Raw genomic sequence first — 24,609 nt, forward strand, 5'->3', positions numbered from 1 at the left:
AATATAGTACAATAACACTGCACGGGAGACCCGGGTTCGATTCCCGGTGGGAGCTCATGTGGATCAGATTCCACTTTAATCAGCAGGTCAACGTCTCATATAGCCGCGCTGCTGAAAGGGACGCTAAACTGAAATTCAACTCAACAACTCAATAACACTGCAATAATGCGCAAAGGACCGCATATACATTACTATGAAATAAGAAGAAAAATCGAATGAAAAGAAGGCCAGGATTGTAAAAATCATATTATGCATCCGTGATATTGATCAGTCATGGGCATGCGTGCAATACAGGTATATCCAATGAATTATTATTAAATGAGTTGAAGTATATAACAATTGTTCCAGAACCCGATTTTTAAAATTCTAATGTCTTCAAACTTGCTTAAGCAACTGCACCTTTCCGTAAGCAATGTCATATAGTTGTTTATAAGGCGTTGACTCTCAGGTCAACAAAGTCAATGAAACTTTGTACCCCACTTGTTCTCCTTGTTTCACTCTCTCATACTTGATACTGATTAGAGAATAAAAGTACATTTCCAAAATTTTCGTTGTACATTAAGGAACTGGGTTAAATCGGTTGAGAAAAGTTTGAATAGGATGCTATGACCAATATCATAATTATTGGTGGGATTTACAAGATCGTTTCCTCTTTCTTAAGGAGAAGTTGCCTATCTAGGAAGAAAAATGGTAGGATCTGTATGCTTTGAATGTCTTATGTAGCCTATACGCTTAAGCCTTCTATACGAAACTCTAAAAGAAGTAATTAGCGGAGTAAAGGAGAATAAAGATGTCATGTTTTTAATATTATTTATAATTTGAAAAACAATTGCCTCTTTTTTCCGTTATTTTGCCTGCAATAGACCCGCTTTTCCCAGTATATACCAATCTCATGTCAGTTTTCTTGTATTCTTTTACTTACAATAATACACATTGAACATAAGATTTTGTAAGCTAGTTTCCAATATGATAAAGAACTTGTAAACCAAATCTGAACCATTTTCCACGACTAGTTTCCGAAATAAAATGTTTTGAACTTTAAAAATTGTTTCCTAAAAAATTGTAAAAATGGACATCCCTTTTCCCCTGGACTCTTTATTTATGACAATTTAAGAAGGGACTACTTGGTAGCCTTATACAAGCTCATGCAAACGATAAGCATACCTGCGACATGCAGGCATTCGACTTATGTTTGCAGCATGAGTGACAGTATTTCTTATCGAATGGCCTTGCCGTCTGAATATCTTCGTACGGTGGTGCTCTAGAGCTATTTGTAGGTAGCGCTTATACGTAATAGTAGCGTTGGTTAATTTAGTTTATTCAGTTATATGAGTAATGTTTTTCGAATCCTGGTTTTCTGCATCGAAGACTGTAACGACAGTGATTTAGCTACAAGGGAACTAAAGAAGGAAACTAAAATTATCCCAAAATGTTTATGTTGGAAAAAATGCGACCGTAGCTATGCAAAACGTAAAACCAAAGAGCCCATTGGGAATGAAACAAAATCTTTCACTTTTACATGCCACAGTTATGCCGGCTAGGTTAAAGGAGACAGTAATGGTTATGAAATGGTGTAATGAAGAAAATGGGGGGAAACTGAGGAACCCCCAGAAATCCCACGCACACGGTATTTGTCCACCACAAAGTTTATTTGGCGTAATCAAACCAGGGATCCCACTCACCGGAGCCCATAGGCAATAACAGAGAAGAAATGAACGTAACTGGAGACAAATATAGGTTAAGCCATCACTGCTGAACAAATTGTATTGTGGGAGAGGCGGTAGTACATGGGAGAGGAAAATGGATAAATACTACAATTTATGATGGTATTAAAGCTGACAATTCGCATATCAGAACAATAAAATTGCTGAGAATCGCAACGATGAAAATTCGTTTCAAGTGGTCTACTTGTGATGGCAAAGAGCTACAATGAATTATATAATACTGTAGTAGAGACAATAACTGTATTTCGTGTCGCAATGTGAACACGGTACACTTTAAAACTACTGTATGAACATTCAATATTAAAACTAGTTGCAGGAGATATATATATAGCTTCCGATTACAATAGAGGAATAAGATTAGAGATTACATGTTCTTCGGACGCTGAATACACAACAAAAAAGTTCTATGTATTATCGTATTTGCTCTATGGAGGTCAACAATGAACCCGGAAGTAGTATTCGGTTTTACTAGTTTCGCCTTTAGTGCCGAGGTAAGTGTGAAAAAAATATATTCTTGGGACGATGAATCGAATATTAAAAAAACACACACACAGATTTTCGCTATCTATTTCCATTTTTGCTGTATAGAGATTAACGTTAAAACCAGAAATTGTCTACTTTGAAAACTTCTTAATTAAGTTGGTCAAAGACTCAATGGATCCTTGGGACCTTGAATCGATCACAGAAAACCAATTCTCATACATAACTTTCAGTTTTATCTCCATGCAGATCAATACTGACACTAGCAGCAGTAGTAATTTCTTTACCATTTCCGCTTTAATAGAGAGAGAGGGAAAAGATGGTATATTTTATTGAGATGCTCAATTAATTCTAGAAAACCGCTTGTCGCTATCTGTTACTACGTTCTTTCTATGGTAATCAGCGTTGAAACCGTAAAATGTTTATTTCCACTACCTCCGGTTTTAGAAAAGCGTTAACGGAAAAAATGGGACCTATTCTTGGAATGGCGAATCAATTCCAGAAAACCGCTTCTTGATATACCTTATGGTTTTCTTCCTGTACGGAGATTGATATTGAAACGTTAACTATAGCTCTTTTCAAATGTCAAGTTAGATACCTTTGAGAAGGTTTCCTGCTCCTTCAATAGTAGTAAAGCGACGTTGTCATCATTGTGGGGCAGATGACAGACAGTATATAGACACTCGGAATTTCGTACTACTATGATTTTTGTCAATATCTGTCGCAGTACCTAGAAATATCGCGTATCATTGGCTACCGCTCAAGTAGGTTTTCATGTGAAAAAAGGTATAGTAATAATTTCTGGTTTTAGCAGACAGACACGAGTGATGATATATTTCCTTAACACGCTCAATCCATTCCCAAAAAAAAAAAAAAAATTGTTATATATTGAAGATTTTATTCTATGGCAATTAATCTTGAAACCAGATACGGTTGTCTTCTACCACTTCCAGTTTGAATAGAGACTTATCAGAGCCGATTGAATCTATTCTTCAGCAGCATAATAGATTCCAGAAATCGCATTTTCTATATCTTACTTTCGCCCTCTCTCTCCCTCCCTCTGTGTAGATCAATATTGAAACGGGAAACAGTAGTAAAATATTACAATTTCGAATTATAGTAAAGAAATACAGATTCTTTTTTGAGACACTGAATTGATTTCTGGAAACTATTTGTCAATATCTAGTACAGCTTTTGTTATGCTTAATTTCTTCCATTTCTGTTTGAACAGCATATTAACGGAGTAGAAAGAAACCTATCTTGGGACGCTGAATCGATTAAAAAACTGGTTTTCGATATATCTTACCGTTTTTTCTATGGATATCAATACTTCAACTGGAAGTAACATTAAATTTATAATGCTTTCGGTTTTAATACCATATGGATGAAGATTCTAAAATCTTTCAAAAATTGAATTGATTCCCGAAAACAACATGTTCTGCAGCTCTTTTCAAGTGAGAAGTTAATGAGTGGTAGCCAATGATACGAGATGTTTCCAGGTAGGTCATCTGGCATTGACAATAATCATAGTATTGCGAAAAGTATTGAAAAGGTTTTTGATTATTACTGTGTTAATTTTAAGGCGATCAATGTTGAGACTGCATAAGGTTGACTTACCACTTAGGACTTCAATAGTGGATTAACGGAGGATAAATGGTGCCTATTCTTGAGACGCTGAATCGATTTTCGGAAACCACTTCTCGATATATCTCACCAGTTTTGCTCTAATCCCCGTCGACAAATGGGAAGGAGGGGTATAGCCGTTTTGTAAAACTTCCGATATTTATGTATAACAGTTTGGAAGACTAAAAATTGAAACTCATTAGCTTTTAATTCAAATATCCATCCAATTGCCTTACCATTTCAACATAACTTTAGTTAAATCTACAAGCATTATAATGTTAACTTTAGTTAAGTCTACAAGCATTATAATGCTAATTTTAGTTACGTCTACAAGCATTATAATGCTTTTATTGTATCCATCAATTATAACATTCAAGAGACGCCCATGCTTATATGGAGTTCTTCTGTGCTCATCCGGTAACGTTTTGTCTGTTATGAGAAGCTATTCTTTTACTTTGTACATTTTCATATTTCTCGATTGAGTAGCCTAGAGCTTCAGCAGTACCCGTGTCACGACGCGCTCACACGTTTCTTCATTTTAGTGTTTACAGGAATGTTTCCCTTTATCATAAAATGTTAGGCCATTGTGACGCATTGGATAATTCAATTATTTTAAAACACAAGAATACCTAAGAAAAGTGTTGTTTTATCATTTCAGTTGCTGATATCAACTGAGGTATCAGAAGATTTAGCTTCTTATCATGAATACGAGTATTCTATAAATATAGTTCGTTCTACTCTTTTCTATATTCTTAAGAGGAGACTAAGTCTACTCTGGTCGTTAATAAAATGTAAACGAAAATAATAAATGTTATCTATTGAGAATGCCAAATTTTTAAGTGACTTTATTAAAATTTAAGCTTCGTAAAAAAAAAAAATCGTGGATTTAGAAGACAAAAATCCTCACCACCAGGAACAACATTTTGGGAGGGCATAGACGGTAATTGTCACTCCTAGTTTTTCACAAATACCGACCCTTTAATAAAAAATCGTATTTTGGGAAGCAGTTCTTGTTGCAGGGCATGTCACTTTTCCGTGAGAGTTTTTCGAAAGTCTGGAAGAGTACTTGGTGGAGGTATACGCTCGGCAACACGTCTCCCCAGAGCATCGCAAGCATGTTCTATGGGTTAAACTCAAGGAATACGCTGGCCATCAGATTTAATGAATATCCTCTTCCTCAAGGAGGGCGGCCACGGCAGCTGTACGATGCGGACAAGCATTCACATTCATAAAGCGAAACTTTGGACCGATAGCTCCATGCAACAAACGAACATAACGGAGAATGACATTAATGCAACAACTGGCCTTTGTTATAGTCCTTCCTTCTACGAACTGCATTTCACTGAGTCTGTTAAATAACAAAATTGTATCTTTCGTGCCCTTACCTAGCTGAAAATGTACTCGGAGACTGACTGTCGGCTGAGAGAGAAAGTTTGGAATTTCACTATTAGCTAAGCCTAGGACTATTTTCACCATCTATTTACAAGTAGCATTAACAACGTTTCAGCTGTTATGTGTGATCTATTGGTCTTAACGGTAAGATCGGATATCTTATAATTAGCTATCTGTACTTTTTGCGAAACACGCACCGTGGGAGCAGTGACGACACCAGATTTACTTTCTTGGGGGAAGAGGTGTGTGTGAATAGGCAGATACATTTTTGGAAACCCAGTTATATCTTTGTGTACCCAAAAACTGCTGTGTGACAATACAGCTTGCCTGGGAAGCGGGGGTTGTCACGAGGACGGAAGGCGGACGATGTGATCGGAAGGCGCCCGTTCCCCTGGTCCCTTCTAGTGTCGTCACTGCGTAGCAGTCATAAACGTCTTCGTTTTTTGTTCCAACAACCGACGAAATTAATACAGGGTGGCCACTCATTTGGAATTTCAAAATTCCCTGACTTTTCCCGAAATTTTCCCGGTTTTCCAGAAAATTTCTAGACAGATCTAAAATTGGTATATCATTGTTTTTCAAAGCTTAAACAGAAGCTACAAGTGGAATGCAATGTGGACTAGAGGATCATTATTAAAAAAAGAATCACAAAAAACACTAGCGAAGATAAATAGTCTAATTTTAATCACTTACTTGCCTAATTTTCAATTCTCCTGTGTGTTTCCACTCCACTGTAACCAACTGCTGCACAGAACGAGAAGAGGGATGTCTATCCCTATCGCTTTCCAACCTTAAGCTTAATACTAGTCACGAAGTACACACACTTACAGTCCACTACTAAAACACAAATTACTGGAACGAACACTACTTTACTGAAATGTTTTAAAACCTCAAATCACAGACTTGCAGTTCACTAAAATCAAACTGAAGTTAAGACCATCCACTTAAATGTTTTAAGACCTCAAACCAATAATCTCATCATCAATTGCAGACAGTTTCTCCTTGACATCATTCAACAACTTCATTTTCTTCGCCTCGAGGTCAATAACTTTATCCTTAATGGCATTTCTCTTCTTCTGTTTCTTCTCTTCCTCTTCTTGATTCCTCAGAAACCCAACATATACATAATGAGCATTGCGGGCAGCATGGACAACCCTCTTTGTAATTGGAAACTTATCAATACCACCCACAGCTGAAATTTTATCATGTACTTGCCTGAGTGCAATTAGACTCAACTCGCTTTGATTTTCAATTAAACATTCTTTGTTGATTGAAAATCCCCTCTCCACACTAGCATTTCCATGAGATAAAATGAGGAGAAATTTCACAAAATCAGTCATATGTATTGAGCATGCGCCTAAATGCAGCATCTCCATCCAATGATCATCTAATCTCTTACTTTTCCTGTCATTATGACCTGTCATCCTGTCCTCATTGCTTCCAATACAAGAGGACTTTTACCAAAAACTTTGAATTCACCTTGGATTTCATCAGCTAATGTTCCTGAAATCCAATTCTTGGATACTACAATTTCTAGACAATTGGACAATCTCTTTGCAGCTACAGTGTCATCCATAACAATCACACTTGGATCCACGAAAGAAATTGCTCTTGTCAGGTTGAATTTTAGAGGTGACCTGTCCATTATTTTCAGTATGAATTTCTGACATTCTTCGCGACAGTCTTGTCGAAACTCAAGAGTCTGTCTATTCGATACGGTATTGGCTTTTCGTATAGCATCCTTTGATGTGTACCCAATGTTTACAAACTTGGCTAGCTTTAAGTTTTCGCTATTATTGAAATCAATGTTAACCAATGGCCGGCCTTCCAAAACACTATCTTTCACAAAACGACCTGCAACAGACAATACTATGGCCTGGAGCGAGTTGTAAAGGAAAGGAGCTAATGGAGCTTCTCCCTGAAATTCACGCAGGAAAGGTTTAACATTTTTTGCTAATGTTGTGAAAAAGCCAAGTTTTGCACCAAGCAGGTTATCATTTGTGAAATGTCTTATAGTATCAAAGCTTTTGCACTGTGGTACTTTCTTCTCATCAACAGCCCACTGTACGTATTTCTTTACGTTCGGTAATATTTCCATCGCCCGGGAAATGGTCCCGATTTCGCTCCAGCTCAATTCATGGGCAGCACTAAATGACAAAAGAATATGAAGAAAGTATGCGCAGCCCAAACCAGCAGAGCTAGATAAACGAAAGCTGGGACGACTGAGAGATCTGGGGGCGAAGCCCCCAGCGACCAAAGCTATTTTGTATATAAATAAACCGGCTAAATGGCTAGGAATACAGCAGAACGTAAATTTTCCCCCGAGTAAAAATTCCCGGTTTTTCATCAAAATTCCCTGACTTTTCACTGACTTTTCCAGAATTAAAAATTTCCCTGAAAATATATAGAGAATAAAATACTACAGAGAACGAAATACTATACAAGCGTATGAAGCATACTAACTGGAATAATAATAGACTCTAATAACAATAATAATAATAATTCAAAAAATAATTTCTTACGATGTCTAAAATTTTAATCACATTTTTCACCATGCCATGGCACTCTGGTGCCGCGGTACGCCGGTTACAGATCACTCGTCTCGTATACTTGGTGCATCAAAAGACCGAAACTTTGTTATGATAACGATGCAACAGAAAAAGGTAAGTTGTTGGAAATAAGGTTTTCAATCTAAAATCTCAGATTTATTCCAATCGCTCCAACCGTTTCCGCTCCACACTGTAAGGCGTCCAGTGTTTTTCTGCTTAATTTGAAGGATATACGAGTATACCGTATATATCGTATATAATACTCATTGTCAAAGCTGCTTCAAGATAAATTCTCGGCGACGTCACCACCAAACAGGTCAGGACTTTGGAAATACATTAGTAAGGCGAAGATTGCAACTCACACTGTGATGTAGGTTCGATAACTCTTTTTATTTTCAGTATACGCACTCCCGCGCTAGCGTACGGACCCACCAGCTTTATTCTTCTCTGACCCGAGTGGATAGCATTCGTGTTTTAATGGCCACCTAAGGCAGGTTGGTTTGAGTTTTTGCACTATAATATTTAATTATTCATCCCTGTATTTTATCTATGCCAAGTGAGACATTTTCATGTCGCCAAGGGAAACCTTTTAGGGGATAACAAGAAGGAAATTAGTAAAAGAATTATAAGTTTTAACAATTGTTTCTAGTGGTGCGCCAAAAGTAAACTTGTACGCATTCCTTTTCTCTCTGACTCTCTTTTTCACCTGTGTCTCAACGGTTTGCTTTAATTCTTCAGACTTCCATCCATCATCTTTTTGTATCATTTCTTTATACTTATCCTCTACATCTTTTTTCTTGACTAATCCCTTTATATCTTCGCCTTCTCTTTTATTTTTACACATTCTTATTATTTTACTATCTACATTTCTGTATTGTTTTCTTCTGTTTCTTTCTTTCGTAACTTTATTTTCTGTTCTCACCTGTTTACCATATTTGTTTTGGACTTCTATTATTTGTATTCTTTCCTTCTATTATTGTTGACCTTGTACGTATTCCCTGACTCATACTAACGTATTCCATTTCTACTACCTGTTTGTCGGTGTGTCGGTGTGTCTACAGACCTGATTCCTCTGTTATCGATTTTCTGGTTCAAGATTCTCGTGTTTAACCACTGAATTTCGTTTTACCAATTAAATTCGATTAATTACTAGTGAACATATTTTCTTCTCTGTATTGGCTACCTGAATGGAGCTTAACATAAGATCTCCACTGAACTAAAATTTCGTTCATCTTCTACATTCGTATTTGCTTCTGTCATCTAATTCTTCTGTAATTCAGTAAGGATGAAGATCTTGTCTTCCTTCTGAATATCTTCATCAGGCAACTCATTGATTCTTCTTATGTACCTATTTGTATACCTTTTGGACAATAGTGTGCAAAATGATTATATTCGTTGCAATCCCTACATTGTGCGCTCCTAGCTGAACATTGATATCTAAAATGTTTTCCACATGCTAAACAACCATATTGATAACATCCATATTTTCCTGTGATTGTTTCAGAACGAAATCTATTGATTTTATATAGTTTGTCCTGGTAGATATTTGTATCTTTGGTTGGTCTTTTGCGACATTCACTTGTAGCGAGAAAAAATGCTTTTGTACACTGATTTAACAATGCACATCGCATAGATATAGCAAATCATGTAGCAATACTGCAAAGGGAAGTAACCGTGTTTTGTGAATTTTATTCAAGAGTGGAAGAAGTGAATCTAGCTGCTCTCACTGTATTATTGATCTTCATTTGGGCCTAATTATCTGTTCTATACTAGCAACCTGTGCTGAATGGATACAAAATCATTGAAAACATGGTCGTCCCTGCATCAGGATTCATAAAACTCGTAGTGCCGTAACAAGGCGGAAGGGTGGTGTAAGGAAGCACTGCCTCCGCCAATTTCAGGAGGGGACTTGACTGGGTCCAACTTTTTGTTTTGCACAAATTAGTACCTAACTCAAGAGTGCTAAGCATTTTCCGAAAGTAAACCTGGAAATATAAACATGTGAATATTAGTTCAACTTTTTAGGGGAAAGGAGGTAGCCCCAGACATTTTAACACATTGAACTGCCTCTTGGTAAAAAGATGTAAAATTGCCCCGAAATAAGCCTGAAATATGGAATGTGAACTTTATTAACAAACTGAACATATCGACATAAATGCTAAAATAATGAAATAGACAAATGGCAATACAGATCGCTAAATTTCACATATTTGGAATATTGGCGAGCACTAAGGAACACGTAAGATGTTTGAGAAACATCATATTCTACCCCTAGAAGGAACAATAAGAAAACCTATCCACGAAGCTAACAGTGGTAGCATGTAATGGATATCTGTTGACTCAATTGAGGTGCAGTTTCATGAACCCAGCCATCGCAGGATTCACACTGCACCCAGCATTCATTGAACGTTTCACCATAAATTATACATTTAGTGGGGCTTTCTTGTTAATATTTTCTCGTTGTCTGTGTAGTGGTTCATTAGCTTCTTGTGACCTTACTTTGCTACTTCATTTCCTAAAATCACTTTTTCTTTCAATTTGCCTCTTATATGGAATCGCGCTTTACTCAGTTCTTCTGGTGCGTGACGCTAAACGTCTCTTGTGATTTTCCGTCAATGATTATAACTGTTCACTAATGGAGAGCTCTTTACTAGTTGATGGACGAGTAGATTCTGATTTCTCGGCCATATGTGGAGAACAAGGATTCGCTGCAGACGATAAACAAGAAGTATCCCCATTTTCCTTAACCCCTAATGAAGTTGAACATTGTGGGTCTTTAGAGGTAGATCTAGTGTATCATCTTGCAACACGAATCAAGTTTGCGGAGAGATAGTAGGGTTTGTAAATATCTGAGGGTTCAGTGAATATATTCCGGTGCACGCAAATCTATTGAGAGCAATATCCATGCGACACACGTTTCAATATGCCTCTGGAACAAGTTTAAAGCCGTAAATTAGTTTGAAATAAATAATTGCTAGCTTATTTTCAGATCGGTGTTATGGTTGCAACGACAGTAGCAACTAGAGATGCAAAAAAGCCGGCTTTTTTGAATTTATGGTTTTTTTCACATAAACAGCCGGCTTTTTTGGGAAAAAACGAGAATTTTGGAAATTTTGGCTTTTTTTATTTTCATGATTTTTCTATCTAAATAGCTTTCTTATAGTATATTCTATAGTTAGATAAGAATTCCATGACCTAAATGTCATATTTCGCTCTGAAATTCACCATCAAGATGGATGGAGCACATGTTTTACGAATTAAAGCTAACATGAAGAATGTAGTATTTGAGGGCAATTTTATAGGCTATTTGACTTTATTTTAACTTTTGATTTATCAACATTTTTTCTTCTCTAAATCATTTTAGTTTGTCATCCGTGTTTCATTTCTAAGAGCTTAGTACTCTAGCTTCTAGCGCAAAAGTTAAACTTATGTTTTTCTTTATATTCGTCAAAGCGTACGTTTTTCAATATATCCGTCAAACCGTACTTCCACATTTCTGTTATACTGTAGCTGTGCAACGATTTAGAAATAATTTTCCGGATACAATCTTGAATACTAATTTATACAAATAATCAGTAGCGGATTGAGAAAAGTACTTTGGGAGGGGTTTCTCTGATTGTTTCGTTTCCTAAAATGTCCTAATTTTATTTGGGAGGAGCTTGAAGCTTATGAGTACAGACATAATATTTCGTTTCGTTGATATATTTAGCGATAATCTTCCGAATACAACCTTGAAGATCATTTTATACTGAGAATCAGTGGCGGATTTGGAAGAGTATTTTGAGAGGGGATTTTCTTACTAATGTTTAGTTTTTCTAAACATTCGTAATTTTTAGTTGACGGCAGCTTAAAGTTTATGAGTAAAGGCATAACTAATAGATATTTCCTTTGTTTTAGACATTCCGTAATTTTGGGGAACAGGCTTCAGTCCCAAAGAACACCCCTCTAACCTTCGCAAAATAGTCACTGCTGGTAATTAGTAATAATAACGCTAGGAAGTCAGCCAACTCACAGTACACGCACTATTTCTACTTCACAGATAGAATGCAGAAAAGCTTTATCAGAATGCTCGAATGCTGGGTTGAATCCCGAACTTCCCGATAGAAGCGCAAAAGCTCCACTCAGTCATGTTTGTTGTGCAGTTGTATTTATCTTAACTTAAATATATTCCATAGTCCTTTTTTTTTTTGGTGGTGGTGGGGTGGGGAGAGTTCCGTCATGATATGAAGGATGTGAGCCAAGAACATGGTAACCAACAAATTTTCAATTGCTGAGTTATGCAGCAGATAGACAGCAACGCATACCGCTTCGTTCAGTCCTTCATGTATAGTATTATGTGAAAAATCAGCTTTCCAACTTTCAAAATGCATTGTGCAGCAGAAAATCTCTAATTTCTTAAAATAGTAAAATTGTGGGTTACCATGTTCTTACCTCACACCCTTCATATGTTGAATCGCTCTTGTTAAAAATTCAAAAAACTTGAGGACTGAGTAAACCGTAATGGTGGTTATAGAAAACTATAGCATTTCAAGAATATACAGAACCAAAAGCTCTAGCTGGGCAGCCTTTAAGTGTATCATATAAATCTAAGTATTTCTCTTATGTTTTATTTTAATTTTATTTTGTTCCAAAAAGAGGGTATGGAATATTTTGAAGTAAAAATACTACATAGAATTTTGCTAGTTCTTTGTGTATTTTTAAAAAGAAGTATTTACTTTTAGGGTTGGCTGGTTTACACCAGCTGTTTTTTTTTTCTTTTTCTTAAATAAACAACTGGTTTAAACCAAAAAAATAAAAAGAACGAAAAATGCGAATCGTGTGAACTTCATGTTGATGTTTTCACATATCAAACAATCTGCATTAGTTTTATTTCCTTTTCACCTTTTAATCAAGGTGTCCCATGTTCAATTCTCGGTTGAACCACAACCCTTCTTTCATGCGTAAACAAAGTAGCGGTTCGGATGTAACTTTAAGCGAGTTTTCTCCTTGATAACCTCGGTATTACGTAAGGATGTTAAGCCTGAACATACGAAACGAAACCAAATTTTATATTTCTGCATGCCTGAATGCCTGTTATTTTATAAAGAAGCCAAGGTTGCTTAAATATATTGATAGAAATTGGCATAATTTATCGATTGCCTACGTAGCTTCCAACATTAGCTTGGATTGGACTTTCAATGATATGTACGTACTAAATTTGTTATTTAATACCTCAGTTTTAGCGTATTGATTATGATACGTTGACCTTTAAATTTTACATGCAAAGCAATAACAGGATTTTTCCGTTTTTGTTTTACATTTAGAGTAATGACGGGATTTTCCCGATGGCTAGGATGGGAGTTTCTCTATTTAAGAAATTTAGTGACCGGACTTCTTTAAGCTTATGCGACCTCTTCCAGCATAACCCTGTTGTTGCATAATAACACCAAGGCGAAACAAACTTATTTCCGTCAATATGTAATATAAATACATAAAGCAAAATATCTAAACCCAAAAAACCTGATTTAAGCCAAAAAAACAACCATGGTTCTTCCCAACCCTGCTTACTTTTATATATAGGAGGTTAAAAAATTCTTATTATATACATTGGTTAATCCTTTAAAATTCATAATGTAAATATGTTGAGAAGTAAAATTGTTTGAAATATCTTTTCGAAATTCATGGTTTATTTTCGAGGTTTTTTATTATTATCGGCATCAGCCACTAATTAAATGACTTTTTGTGTTATAGAGAAGCGAAACAAAATCTGCTTTATCAATTTAAAGCATAATTTTGAAAAAATCCCAAAATTTCCCAAGCAAAAAAGCGAAGCAGAAAAAACCGAGTTTTTTTTTTCAAAAAAGCCAGTTTTTTTTTCCGAGGCCTTGCATCTCTATATTATAATAATTATTATTATTAATGAATAGGATATTGCAATTAGGTTTTGTTCCATGAAGTTGGGAAGTCAACTACGAAATCTCATAGGTAGTTATATAATGCTTATATGAATCATTTAGTAGCATTTGAGTTTCGCAATAGTTCGTAAGGGCAGTGAGTCTTTGAAGCAAGCCGGTAGGACAGAAAACCGAGAGAACAATGGTGCATACGTAGAAGCCAGGGATCAAGTTTTGTTGGTCACTAATTTTGGATTTCAATGGTCTCGACATTCTCTCATTAAATTAACAGTTGAATCCCTTGGGAGCAAATATATGGATTTCATGGAGAGACCGAAGTAATATATATATATATATATATATATATATATATATATATATATGTAAGAGTACTGTAAATATGTGATGACAGACGGATAAAAAAGGTTGTCAAAAAAGTGAATGCACAGATTTTTGCTAACCATTCGCATTAAAATTGAAAACATTGCGTATTAGAATAAGCTATGGTTTGTTTCATAGTTACTACGGATAAAATACTAAAATAGATAAATTGATTCGATTAGACAAATAAATTATAATATTCCAGAGCAACAGATGTTTTAAGTGATGCAAGATTACGACGTTCAATAGTATATTAGTCATATTATATGAACTAATAGTATATTAGTTCAATAGTATAATAGTATATTTGTGTGTTGTTGCCAAGTGTTAATGCAAGTAACATGATAACGTCTTAACGTTTTAAAATCCCTCCCTTGTCAATTTTAAACTTACTGCCTGTTTCGTTTTATTGTTTTATATTATATCTTGTTTTGCAGTATTCTTGACGTTTAGTACTTCATTTTCGACGTTATAACAAAAATATTAAATTCGATGGTACGAATAGTTGAGTTAAGTTGATTTTGTGTTTAACGTCCCTTTCAGCAGTGAGGCTATATGAGACGGGACCTACTGATTAAAATGGAATCCGAATTACATGAGCTCCCGCCGGGAACCTGGGTCTCCCATCTGGTATGAATAATGTATCATGTTTCGGTGTTTCTTGTAGGCATATAATATTGTTCTCCCGCTGGCTTTGTAGCTGGCACGTGTCTCTTCGGTCACATTGTCTCATGGAAGCAATTATAAAATCTGAACTATTATAGTGGTTTGGATTCCACCTTGAACTATAGGTCTCCCTCTCATACAGCCTCGGTGCAGAAAGAAACAATAACCTTCATAACAGATATAACCCTACTTTAGTCTCGCCATTCCATTTCAAAATGAAATGAAATCTTACAGTTTAACGTCCCACGATTATGCCCGTTAGGTTACGGGAGGCGATGGCTAAGGCAAGTGAATGGTGATGGAATAATTAGTGGAATGAGAATGTGGAAGGAAATGGGAGTACTCCGAGAAAACCCATGGAAACGATGTTGTCCACCACAAACTAACTTCCCCGGGGGATTGAATCAATGCGCTATTCCATTCGAAATGAAATGAAAAGAAATTTTTAGTTTTACATCCCTTGGTTATACTCTATAGCTTATAATAGACGTGTGATTAATGAGGGTGAAAGATTATGAAATAATTGGTGCAAAGGAAATGTGGAAGGAAATTGGAGGACCCAAGAAAGTCAACAGCATTAATCCATGTGTTTCATTTGTTACAAAGTTAACTAGTGTTTAAAGCAATTGCTCTAATTGCATTGCTCAAATTTACTCACTGGACTCGCATTTTACACATTTTACACACAATATCTTTGTTTGTTTGTTAGTGTCTTCGTTTGTTACATTTACTCGTTTTGCAAATGCCCAGTTGGTTGGGTGCTCACTTGTACGTACCCAGTCAAGGACGAGATACTGCATTGTGGTGCCTCTGGAAATGTAGTTTTATCGATGACGCAACTTTTGGGAGCGTATCAGGAAAATAGCTCCATTAATAAAGCAGATATGAATGCATACTCGGTTTTCCTATGGCCCAGCTCGCATACGCCTTTTGTAGGGGAGAGAGAGAGAGAGAGAGAGAGAGAGAGAGAGAGAGTGAGAGTGAGTGAGTGAGTGAGTGAGAGAGAGAGAGTGTGAGAGTGAGTGAGTGAGCACGCGCGCGCGGAGACTAGTGCTTTATGGAGAACTGAGGTACCCATTAAAGAGAGTAAATTCTCATCCATAAACCCGTAAGAGACCTTAATTGGCTGGGTACGTTTCAACTACCTAGGAATTTGGGAGGGGTGCATTGACCCATCGTCACTCATCGAAGAAAACCATAAGGGTACGTATTTGGTCCTAGGTACTCATCCAGAGTGTACGTTGTTTATTCATAAAGCCATAAACACACAAGAGGACAAATAACGTTAAAACCCTTAAATTTTGAATTTGAACCCATTGAATGGAACGACCAACACACATACCTATGAAAGCAAGGTAAACCCTCCATAGGAGCATAAACCCCCACGCATAAGCATAAGACGATAGACTTCCATCTTAGAGCACAAAGGTTATATGGTTAGCCCACTCCACTCATTCAAAAGAACCACACGTGTATGAACTAGTCCCACAGGAGTACGCATATGTTCATAGGTACCCATCAAAGAGAGTAAGTTCTCACCATATAGCGTGATAATTATAGGATCATAAGTACACATTTTAGAGCATGAGAGGTACGAGATTGGCCCACCTCCACTAGTTGGAAGGGACTACAGTCCTCGACATCCATTAAAGAGTAAGATGCTCATCCATAGCACCATACACATACAGATTTTGGAGGACAAATAACGTCAAAAACCTTGAGATTTTGAATTTTTGGCAACTTTTTTACCTACCAAATATAACGACTCATACCCACTCAACCACAGAGTATATAACTGGTCCTAAATATCTATGGAAAGAGTGAGATACTCCTTCATAGGGCCATAAGCACCCAGACATTAGTACAGGACCGTAAACCACATCTTAAAACATAAGGGGCACAAGGTTGCCCCACCCGTACCCATTCAAACGAACCACAAGCGTTCGTAACTGTTTTTTGTCGCCCATGAGAGACACTGAGGAACCTCTCATAGAACCATAAGCACTCACGCATAATAGGACAAGCCTTCACCTTCGAGCATGAAGAGTGCAGAACTGGTTCACCCCACCCATCAAAGAGAATCACAGGGGTACGTATTTGATCCTCAATAGTCAGGAAAGTGGGTGATGTACCAGTGTATAGGACCAAAAAGATCCAACATATAATACAAATAACGTCAAAGACCACGAAATTTTCAATTTTTGGCAATTTTTACCCACCAAAGGAACGAGCTAGAACTCCCAAACTTTCAGAGGAATACGTCTACACCCCACAGATCCCACATATCCCTTCGAGAATTAAAAGATCGTTATCCGTACGACGTCATACTACGTGATCAGTCAACGTAACATCCGGACGTCGCGTAACATACTGTGACTGGGAAATCGCCTGGGTCGCGTAATAAATTTTATCCCATTTTCATCCAATCACAGCGAATTGAGCAAACATCTGTCAACACTATTAATACATCCAACAAACAATTACTTACAGTAAACTGTTTCCCTGACTCTAAATACTGATCAGCCCAACATCCTTCCTCAGTTGCTATAGCTGCTACTCTAGGAGCTTGAACTGGACCCTGGGTTTGAGTCGATTCAATTTCCCGCATTTCTTTGAGCAAAGAATCCATTCTAAAAGACTGAGGTGGTGGCGAAACTGCATGGTTGAATGTCTCTTCAAGAAATTCCTGTACCAACTGCAATGAGAAGAAGAATTAAAAGTCACGGCTGACAAACAGTTATAGATTGTAGATTAATATGAAACAATGACTTGATTCAAGAAAAGAGCAGTTACCATCTGTTAATTCAATATTCCCTATATATGTTCCGCGTACTTGCGGAACTTTTCTTCTCCTACATTAACTTAAGCACATAGAAGGGGCTAGGAAAGCTAGGAAAGCACGAAAGCATTCCTAGATTTAGTACAAAAATTACTTGAATTAAAATACACAGGCCAAAAGTTGTGTAATTATCCTTATCCAGCCAGATTGCCTGAAATTAGAGTTCGTAAAAAAGATACATGATCGGATTTCAAATCTTGTTCAATATTCCGCTGTCTAATAGCGTGGATATTCAGTTACTCGAGATATATATACAAGGTGTGTGTAAAAGAGACTGGCAACACTGCGGGCGATCTGGCAACGTTGTGTCTACCGGCCTGTGCTAGACCGGTTTGTTTATCCCTTTCACTTCCTCAGTCCGAGTTACAACTCCGTACAGCTAACACATTATTTTTGACAGCGCCATCAGTGAAGTTGTGTTTTTGTTGTCTGTTACAAAAATGGAGCATTGTAATTCAGAGCAACGTTGTCCAATAAAGCTTTTGTGTTAAACTTGGTGAATCTGTGAGTGTGACCTTTGAAAAGTTGAAACAGGCCTATGAGGAACATTGCTTATCATGAGCACAAGTTTTCCGCTGGCACAAATCATTTTTGGAAGGCCGAGAACATGTTGAAGATGAACTCACTCAGGGAGACCTTCAACTTCAAAAACTGACGAAAACGTTGAACGTGTGAGGGCTCTTGTGGGATCAGACCGTCGTTTAATCATAAGGATGATGAGTGAACAGTTAAATTTAAACACTTTCACCGTACATCAAATTTTGACAGACGATTTGAACATGCGAACGAGTTGAGCCAAAATGGTGCCGAAAATCCTTACAACCGAACAGAAGGACAATCGAAAAAATGTGTGCGTTGATCTTCTTGAGAGGATTGCCAATGACCAAGAATTCTTCAATTGTGTGATCACAGGTTATGAATCCTGGATATTTGAGTACGATCCTGAAACAAAGCGGCAAAGCGAAGAGTGGCACACTCCGTCATCTCGGCCGAAGAAATGTCGAATGAGCAAATCAAAGATCAAGAAGATGTTGATTTGTTTGTTTGACAGTAGGGGTATCGTGCACAAAGAATTTGTTCCACCAGGACAAACTGTCAACCAAGTGTTTTATAAAAGTGTCCTTGAAAGGCTCAGGAATTGAAACATGTCCTAAAGGGACGTCATTTTGGAACTCTGGAGAACATTCAAAAGACTGTGACCGACCAGTTAAAAGTCATACCAGTTGAAGACTTCCAGCGCTGCTACCAAGGGTGGGAACGACGACTCCGCCGGTGTATAGTTGCCCAAGGGAAATACTTTGAAGGGGATAACATTTTTGTTTAAAAAACGTAAAAACTTTAGTTAGTACAAAATCAGTCTCATTACTTTTCTAATACACCTCGTATATATATATATATATATATATATATATATATATATATATATATATATATATATATATATATATAGGGGTCGGAAAAAAATCTAAAAACACTTCATACAGGACACGTAAGTTTGGCCCTCCACTGTACAACACATGTTGCGGTTGCCGATCGTTTTTTTGTTTTCAGTGTGTCATGTGGACCTTCCTCTTCCGTCAGCAGTAACCACTTCACCTGTGAGTCTCGTTGTGTGAAAGTGGTGCGGTAAAATGGGCGACCTGAAAGACTTCCAAAGAGGCATGATCGTTGGTGCCCGTCTGGTTGGAGCTTCAGTGGCAACAGTGGCGAACATTGTGGAGGTATCAAAAGGTACTGTGTACAATGTCACGAGGACATACACAATTTATGAGCCAATGACGTCTGCAAAGCACAACAGTGGTCGAAAGACAATCCTGTCAGATAGGGACTGGAGGACATTAAAACGGATTCTAGCATCTAAAAAGAAGACCATTACAATGAAAATTACGTCTTAACTCAATTCTGGCCTACAGAACACGGTTTCATCGAAAACAGTGCGACGGGAACTTCATAAAATGAAAATTCATGGCAGGGCCGCTTTCGCCAAACCACTGGTCACAGCAGTAAATGCGAAGAGGTGTAACCAGTGGTGCAAGGACCACAAGGCATGGACTCATGAGCAGTAGAAACACGTAATGTGGTCCGATGAATCGACCTTCATCTTGTTTCCAACAACCGGTCGTGTTTACGTATGGAGAACACTGTCGCAGCCCTATGATACACACTGTCTGCTCCCAACTGTAAAGCATGGGGGTGGTTCTGTTACAGTATGGGCAATGATATCCTGGTTTTCCGCAGGTCCCATCACAGCCCTGCATGTAATGATGAATGCTAAGGCGTATGAGGCCATTTTGGGGAACCAGGTTCTACCTGTGGCCCAAATAAAGTTCCCTGATGGTGATGGCATCTACCAAGATGATTTGACACCCTGTCATGCTGCAAAAACGGTGAAATCATGGTTTGAGGAGCATGACCAGGAGCTATCACACCTCCCCTGGATCCCACAATCAGGGGTCTGAACATCATTGAGCCATTGTGGTCTGAGTTAGAAAGGCGTGTTCGGTCTCATTAACCCCCACCAGCGTCTCTTAAGGAACCGGAGCATGTTTTGGAGGAACAATGGTACACAATTCCGCACACCACGATTCAGAAGCTGTATACGTCCATTCCACGTCGGATCCAAGCTGTTTTAGACGCAAAAGGAGGCCCCACAGCATACTAGGTATGATTTTCACATTTTTGCAAACGTTTTAGATTTTTTTGTCCAACCTCTGTATATATGGGTGCTAATATTGAAAATAAGTTTCAATAAAGCTGCGTCGCCCATTAGAATATTTCGGATGTTTCTCAGATTTAAAATAGGTGCTTTTGGGTACTAATGGGTCCGTCTAAGAACTTTGAGAAATGAATGTTCTATAAAAAGTTGAGAGAGATTGTTGGAAAAAGGGGTTGGAAGGAATAACGCATGGATTAAGGTACCTCTTGTCTTTCCATGGCTCTGCTAGGTTGCTTGTCGTCCTCCTGCTTGTGGTGCGGGCTATCTTCTTGTCCTGCGATAGGCGTACAGAACTTCAGATGTCTGATCTAATTAGTCTAGAAATGGCCAAGTCTCAGACTCGCATATTTACTCGAAAGACGGTTGCTACGCTGACAGACTAAAAATTAGATCGATTATCTGTCCAACCAGCTACTCTCGGCAGACTATAAACGCTGGTCTAAAAATCATCCGATGTCCGTACCGAATCTCCCGGCTGACTCCAATGGCTAGTATGATCTCTCCCGGTTCACTCTCAACTGCAATGATCGTGATGTATTCCCGGCTGACTGCCTCATTCCAGGTTACCCTGGGTTTTTAAAGCCAAATTCTCTTGACGTGTTGTTGATGTGGTCAGAAAATTTTTTGACAACAAGCACTTGACGTCAGAAAGGTTAGATAGTTAAGGAAGGAGCTCTCTGTTTTAATTACATAAAAAAAAACACATTTACTTAATTACATAACATAAACAAACACATTCAATTCTTCAAGAAAACATAGCAGAGTGCGGAAAAAAAGAAACATTATGAATTTTCAGACTATAATGAATTCACTACTAAGAACTGTTCTTCCGTGATTTGTTATTCTCATGTCTGCAAGACAGTTTTATGTAACTGGAAAAAAAAGAACTGTTTTACAAAATGATGTCAGTTTTCTTACAATGAGAAAAGAATCACATATATCAATCAATCAACAGTTTTTAGGCTGAAAGTTCAGTACAGAAAAATACACGGTAAATACTGTATCTTAGTGAAGATACAGTATCGGTATTTATCGTGTATTTTATATATACGGTGGACCATTTATCTCGATACGCCGCTGTAACTTTTAAACTAATATATACTAAACGCAGAAATTTCTTACCATGCAAATATCGAAAATGGGACATTCCTTAACATACACTGCAATATAACCTGATCAATAGTGTTGTCAACCCAAAACAAAGTAGTATTTTTTTCAATGGGAATACATATTTCAAACATACATATTAAATAAAAACTTACAATACTACATTTGTTACACAGGATTGCAAGCTAAGGACGCTACAGTATCGCAAACATCGAAAAACAACAAAATTCTGAAGGCTTCTACAACAGTAACAACGCAAGTGAGACAGACGGGCCAATGCATATTCGTAGTATCTTAGTATCGACTAACACATGCGCCATCTTACGCCGGTGTGACAAAGACATGGTTACTTACTGTACCTTGGTGAGAAAATTAAACGTGAGGAATATGATACCTATGAGACTTGTTACCTTAATTTTTTGGTTCATCTCCGCAATTTACACATTTAAGGCTAAAATGAAGTAACGTTACTAATACTAATGCACTTGATTTTATTTAGTTCAAACCAAAAAAAAAATCTCCATTTTCTTCTTCATTTCCAGATCGGATTTTTGGCTGTCCGAAAAATTTATTTGAATATTTGAATATACCTTAAATATTTCTAAGCTGCGAACCTGATGGGAAAAGAAGGGATTAGAGTAAAATAAAGTTTTATACTATTATTTACACCCGAAGGAAAACCATATAAGCCTTCAACCAAGTCTGCTAGGTCTCCAGTTTTAAACCTTCACGTACCTACTCAAGATCTATATTCTGTGGGAGAGCCATTCCATGTCAAATCAACACAATTTGAGAACAAAATTTACCTTACCATCTCAGATTGTCATGAAATTTTGCACAGGGGTATTATTCATATAGACTAAGAAAAATACCAAATTTCAACTTTATATCGACCGGTATTGAAGATAGAGCTATGTAAATTTGGAAAAATGCCTAAAATAGCATGTTCAATGTATGTTGAAATTTGAATTGCAGCTCTCCTAATTGAGCTAGCGAGCTGGTTGAGGTGTCATTTTACGCATTTTTCGTGCCCTTTCCTATGGTACACAACATCATATAGGCTAATACAAATTTTTGTTTTCAAAATCAAAATTTTACTTCAAACTTTTTCAAAAAGTACATATTTTAAATTTTTGAAACTAATTCCATGAATAGATAGTATTGTTGTAAAGCACCTGGTAAAATACAAATTTGGGATGATAATGTTAAAAAAAATTTAAAACTAACACTATAGTCTTCATTAATACCCTGTACCTAGCTGAAAAATACATGAATGCATTTATTTTTTTAATTTGTGGGAATAAATCTGAACACTAACATGAAGAATACAGTAATGGGTCTAAAACATATCATACCGACTTGTAATCTGCTGGCTATACTTATTACCTCATACTTTAAAAACTAACTTAAAGCACGTTAAGTGCTGATACTTTTGATACTTTTGAACTTTAAAATAATATTAACACATGTTTCACAATTAAAAATGTTACTGTAAATAAACGTGATTTGTAAAAAGTATCCATACAGCACTGGTACAACAGCAGGGCTGGCTGGTTTAAACCAGGTGTTTATATATATATATATATATATATATATATATATATATAACAATTGCTGTAAAAGAACAATGCAAAACTGCCACTCACAAATGCCATGTGAATTTCATAGTGACGTTTTCACATATGTCGAATCACCTGTGTTAGTTGAATCTAATTTTTGCCTTGTAATTAAGAAGCCCGATGAGCAAACAAAATTTCTCCCAGGTAGAAACCGAATAGTGGTTCAGATGCCACTTCAAGTATTATGTCCAATCCTTCATAACCTCGCTGTTACATAAGGACATTAAGCGTAAACAAACCAAACGAATTGAAGCAGCTTTAGCGGGTAGGCATGAGTTCATTGCCAAGCAACAGGGAGCCTTCCTAACTACACAAAAGAAAATCTCAAAGAATCAGAATTTGACAAGCACAGCGCTACAAGATGAAGCATAGAGCTACCACTGGATAAGCTAACAGGTCACAATCCATCCTTTTGTTTTATATTTCAAACACGAAAACGAAGCTGAAGATGTTAGATATGTAGTTGTTTCCGATTGCCTGGAGCACAATACAGTTGCTGTTTACACCTTTCAAGAAAAGACTCATATCATTTCTGACATCCAAATTTCAAAAACTTCCAAACAAGATTTTTTATTTTTCCGACAGGTCTACCGCGCAATACAAAAACAAAATTTTTTGGACCTCTGCTTTCATGAGGCAGCTTTTAAAGTGAAAGGAGGGTGGTATCTCGGCTATAGCACATGGAAAAGAGCCTTGCGATGGAGTAGAAGGTTCAGTAAAGAGACTGGCAGCTTGTGCTAGTTTGCAAGGACCTTATGACAATCAAATTCAATCCCCAAGACAACTTTTTGAGTGGGCAGTAGAAAATATTACCAAAGTAAATTTTGCTTAACCCAAGAGGAATATACTGAAGCTGAAATGTTCCTGGAAAGTCGCTTCTATCAAGCATTGACTATCAATTAACACAGCAATATGATGCATTCATTTCCAAAACTACATCATTATTGGTGAAACACTTTTCAGATGGTTTGCAGGATTGGGAAAAGGAAGTGTCACAATCTCCAAATAAACTTCAATTAGAAGATGTATCAGGCTATGTCACTGCTGTCTATGAAGGAAATTGGTGTTTCGGGTATGTTTTACAGAAAAATGAAGAACTTGATGAAGTAAAAATAACTTTTCCTCATCCACCTGGCCATTTTCATCATTCTCATATTCAAGAAACGCTGATGTTCTGCGGATGTCTGTAGTGGAGGTTCTGACAAAAGCGAATCCTGTAACTCCGAATGGAAGAAGTTACGTTCTCCTTGAAAGTGATGTATGCCGAACAAATGTGGCTTTTTCAAATTTCAAGTGATAAACATATCCTATTACTTATTGAAAAGTTTTACTATGAAATCATCTGTACTCTTTCTTCAGATTAGTGTTCATTTTTTTCACAGAAGTGTAAAACTTAGTATTCTTGCGTTATTACCCTACGTAAAGAGTATTCTTGAAAAATAAGTATTAGTTTTGATTCTTTTTAACAATGAACCCATTATCATCCCAAATTCATATTTTTCCCAGGTGTTTTACAACAATACTATCTATTCACGGAATTAATTTCAAAATTTTAAAATACGTACTTTTTGAAAAATTTTTAAGTAAAATTTTGATTTTGATTTTGAAAATAAAAATTTGAATTAGCCTATATGATGATG

The 24,609-nt window shown here is 36.9% G+C and overlaps 1 protein-coding gene across 1 annotated transcript in view; it reads right to left on the minus strand.

Annotated features, from left to right (window-relative positions):
* LOC145671219 (peroxisomal targeting signal 1 receptor-like) overlaps nucleotides 1-24,609 on the minus strand; it is a 375,788-nt gene that overhangs the window by 286,703 nt on the left and 64,476 nt on the right. Inside the window, exon 3 of the mRNA XM_081740101.1 lies at nucleotides 17,177-17,383. Within this exon, the coding sequence (XP_081596227.1) occupies nucleotides 17,177-17,383 (207 nt within the window). The remainder of the gene's footprint in view (nucleotides 1-17,176; nucleotides 17,384-24,609) is intronic.

This window comes from Thermobia domestica, chromosome 15, assembly GCF_964235325.1.
Source record: "Thermobia domestica chromosome 15, izTheDome1.hap1.1, whole genome shotgun sequence".
Taxonomy (NCBI): Eukaryota; Metazoa; Arthropoda; class Insecta; order Zygentoma; family Lepismatidae; genus Thermobia; species Thermobia domestica.